Consider the following 4,333-nt stretch of genomic DNA (forward strand, 5'->3'; position numbering starts at 1 on the left):
CAATTAAACGTATACTTAAATTAATTACATTGAGGAGTATACTATACATATATTTATGTACATTTGTAGGTATGTATGCATTTGTTTATATACAGATAAACCCACGAATGTGAATATACACAAATAAAATATATACTATATAGTGGATTTCGCTAAGCGGCGTACGTGCATTAAAGGACGTAAACATCGCCGATGATCACTTTTCAATAAGATACATATTATACTCATACCGGCCGAAAAGTATTGTTTTGGCTCAGCTGGTGTCAATAACAATATTTGTGCCGACACTCCATAAGATGTATGCACATACCCACATTTGTATATGGGGAGAAAAGTCCATCAAACACCACCACGCCGCCGGCAGTGACTCATTTGGTAGCGTACGTGAAACCAGTTGCGCTCCGAATAATATGTGCTGCACACAGTGTTGCCAGAGAAAATGCCCCAAAAATATTCATTTTGTTCCAAAAAAATCTTCAAAATAAGATTTTAAAGATAAAAAATCTTTTCGATCCCAAAAAAGTCTTAGTCTAAAAAAAACAGTCTTAACTCAATAAGAAACACACAATTCGATATTGGCTTAACGGCTGTAAACAGCCTTTATTATGTTAACTGGAAAAAATTAGCAATTTCAAATTATACAGCCAATTTCACGAAAGCAGTTTAAATGAAAAATGATTTTAATTTTTTGAATTTTATATGGAAATTTACAGAAAATCAAAAATCATTTTCAACTTAAATTGCTGGTGAAACCGGCTGATAAATTCTTTTTTATTTCAATTTAAAAGAAAACCCAATATTGCCTTTGTGGCATCAAACAATTTTTTTGCACAGTTTGCTTTCTATATCATATATGAGTTTACAAATAATAAACCAACGCATAAAACACGGAAATACATTGAAACAAAACTTGGGTTTAATCCTGTCATTGGTTCATGAAGAAATTAACGGTACCTCTAAATTTGTATATGTGGAGTGAGGTCAGTTGTTTTTTGCTTAAAAATTGCTTACTTTTTGTGTTTATTTAATGGTATCTCACGAAAACCATGTATGTCCAAACTTCAAAAGTTAAGAAAATTCGACAAAGACTCATAACATTTTTAAGCTTTTTAATTAGATTTACTTCTTGTTATAAATTTATCCATGTAGACTCATCACTAAATATATCTTAGATGGCAGTTTAATTGAAATTTTCCACGTTTAACGTATTCATTATAAAAAACCTTTTTCTTTTTCATTCATTTGCTGCCTACAATGATGTAGAAAGGATAAAATAAATAAGTTAAAAATTTTATCTTAAACTTAAAAAATCTTACATCATACACAAAACTCTTAATTTTAAAGATATTTACAGTATAAAATTTTGCATTTAAAAAATCCTTTTTTGAAAATTTGTTAATAAAAAACTGCCCAAAAAATCTTTATTTTGAAGAAAAATTCTGACTTATGGCAACGCTGGCTGCACAGTTGTTGGCGCTCAGCGCCAAGCAAAATCTCTTCGTAAAAAAATTTTGCGCGCTCAAACATTCGCTCCATCCATGCGATGGCATCAATGTTTCCATTCAAGGTTTTTGGGTTTGTGTATAAAAGCGCTTGCACGCCGCTGGTGAGGAACATTCATACAACAACCAGCAGCAAGTACACAATAAGCTTAAGAATAATAAAGCAAAAAAAAATCGAAAATTTAAAATAACTGAAAGTGAAAAGTGAAGAACTTTTTGAAAAAAAGCGAAGCGTTTTAACCAAAAAAGAAACCAATTGAAAAGTTATTGTAAATTGGACATTTGTGTTTATACATACACACATACATACATACATACAAGTAGAAAATCGTGAAACAATGAGCAGCATAGTGAAACAAAGTTGTCGTGTCTGCCAAACGGCGGGCAAGCAAATAAATTTCTTTCCCAATCCTTGGAAGACAGCTGCACCGGCCTTTTCCACATCCTGCACTTGCCAACAAACAAATGCCGCCTACAAACAGGAAAATCGTGCTGTGGAATTCTCAAGGCGCCTTCTCTCAAAAGTTTCGCTGCAAAATATAACTGGTCATCCACGACAGCAACAAGAACCATGGAAGCCATGGCCGAACAGCGTAAATCCACATACTGGCGAAATTGGCGGCCCAGCTGGTCCAGAACCCACACGCTACGGTGATTGGGAACGGAAGGGACGAGTTTCAGATTTCTAGTCAAAATTTGCTTAGAATTTTGCTTTTCTTTCACTACTAAGTAGAAATATCAATAGTACATAAGTATGTTTAAGCAATAATTAAAGAAAAAAATTAGCATAAGACATTTCGACTGAATAAGAATTGTAATTTATATTTTAATAAATTACTATACTATTTTAAGTACAAATGTACTTAAACTTAAATAATGAGTTTTACTTCGCTTTAACGGGAATCGATGGAACTAATTGGGGTGAATAGAAAACGGAAGTGATTTCTGCTGCTATATTGTAAGTGGTGAAAGAGGAACTTTTTCCGGTGGGCAAAAGAACTGCATTGCCAACGCATAAGTTGAAATGTAAAACAGTCGAGTGAAACCTCGATATAACGAACCTTCATAACATGAAAAACTCAAAATTAAGTAAATGTTTGTCCCCTGAAAAAACTACGCTATCGCGAAATATTTCATCTGAGATAAGGCGAAGAAATTTTGAGCATAAAATTCTTCCTAATATATTGACGGTTAAACGGCCATTATATAATGAAGTGACGACTCAAAAGCCTCTGCACAGCTAAGTCTGAATATATATATTATTCATAAAAAATAAAATAGATTTAAAGCGCTCTTTAAAGTGACATTTTCATACAATTTTTTGGTTTATAAAGTAGTTAAAGTCTTCTTTACTTTTAATGAAATATAACGAAACGGTTAATATAACGTAGCATTTGTCGAACCCTATCAGCTTCGTTCTATTGAGGTTTCATTGTAGTTCGAATTATTGTTGCTCGTTTTTAACAATATTTTTTTCTGAATTGAAATATTTTGTTACTTTTTATTTGAGGAGCTTTCCAGCCGGTTAAGTAAAAAACAAAAATTATTTTAATTTTATTCGTCTACGCGGTCGAAAAGTTTGTAAACAACCCAATAGGAAATTGAAAACTGTAAAAAGTTTTCGTTACCATCAGATTACGTACTACCTACGTCAAAGGTCGTACAATACTGGGCTCGTTGAAGGGGTCTGGCATTTCTACATATAGTATATATATGTATTTATGTACGCGGGTGTGACAATTTTATTGCGTTGCAAAAATCCAAACTTTTGATACGTAATTAACAGCCTGTTTTAGAAGTAACGTTTGCTGGAATGAATGCATGACTCAATAAATCAAAAATGCGAGAAAACGATTTTTCATTTATTTTTTTAGAAAACGTTAATATTAACTTAAAAAGTACAGTAAATATTGTATCATAGGAACATCTTTGAAAAAAAAACTCTGTTCAAAATCAATTTTAATCAAGTATCTACTTATTGTCATTTTTCGGGTAGCTACATAATTCCATCGATGAAGAACTGCTGCGGTTTATCAGCGTAAAATAAGTGATTTTCTAAGGCTCTTCGCCCGGCTAATTTTTTACCATCAAGAGAATTTTTCCGAGACCAAGTTTCGGGTAATAATAAAGATCCCGACATCCAGTTCTTTTTTGATTGTTTTATTTAATATTTAGAAAAAGAGTCTATATGGATCACCCTATATTTACGCTACTAAAATTTCTTCTCGAATTCTCGCCATTTTAGAAATTCAGATTTGTCAAAATCATCAAATTGTATCCATAAAGCCTGCTAATGTCAGTAGGCAATAAAAAAAACATTGGCGCATATTCATATTCATATTTAGAACTCAACTAAGTCGAAACTATTCTAAGTCACAACTAAAGCTATTCATAGTCGCCTTAGTTTCAACTTTTCTGGCTAAGTACCAACTTAAAATTTAGTTTCGACTGCAGCTGCAACTAAGTCGTAACTAGAAAGAAGTATTTTATCAAATTAAGGGAAAACAGACGAAATATGTAAAAAATTAGGTTGGTAGAGGGTGATTTTGATAATATTGAATAATCTCCCATTAAAATTTACAAAGATCGATCCATTTTAATCGGAAGATGAAATTAAATGCGTATTACAATTCGAATAAAGCTACATCACAATTTTATAATTGGAATAATTTAGATAAATTCTCAAATAATAAGTCAGTTTCACGCTAGTTCTTTTAAAGTAAATTTGTGCATAACATTTAGATATCTACTATTTGTATGTTTCACAGCATGCTTTCGATAAACATCGACTTCACATCACTGCGGTTGTTCTGGCTATTTCACACAATTAA

At 32.1% G+C, this 4,333-nt stretch overlaps 1 protein-coding gene across 1 annotated transcript; it reads left to right on the forward strand.

The window, feature by feature from the left end:
- The first annotated feature begins 1,602 nt into the window (after positions 1–1,602).
- On the forward strand, positions 1,603–2,371 carry LOC108371878 (succinate dehydrogenase assembly factor 4, mitochondrial-like). Its single transcript, XM_017627491.1, has one exon. The coding sequence runs from the start codon at positions 1,841–1,843 to the stop codon at positions 2,189–2,191; it is 351 nt and encodes a 116-aa protein (XP_017482980.1). The 5' UTR covers positions 1,603–1,840; the 3' UTR covers positions 2,192–2,371.
- The last annotated feature ends 1,962 nt before the right edge of the window (positions 2,372–4,333 follow it).

Source organism: Rhagoletis zephyria, unplaced genomic scaffold, assembly GCF_001687245.7.
Source record: "Rhagoletis zephyria isolate East Lansing unplaced genomic scaffold, Rhagoletis_zephyria_1.1 Rzeph_scaffold_05279, whole genome shotgun sequence".
NCBI lineage: Eukaryota > Metazoa > Arthropoda > Insecta > Diptera > Tephritidae > Rhagoletis > Rhagoletis zephyria.

What these genes read in the sequence shown, in the direction of transcription:
- LOC108371878 (XM_017627491.1), top strand. Translation starts at nt 1,841, where the DNA reads ATGAGCAGCATAGTGAAACAAAGTTGTCGTGTCTGCCAAACGGCGGGC.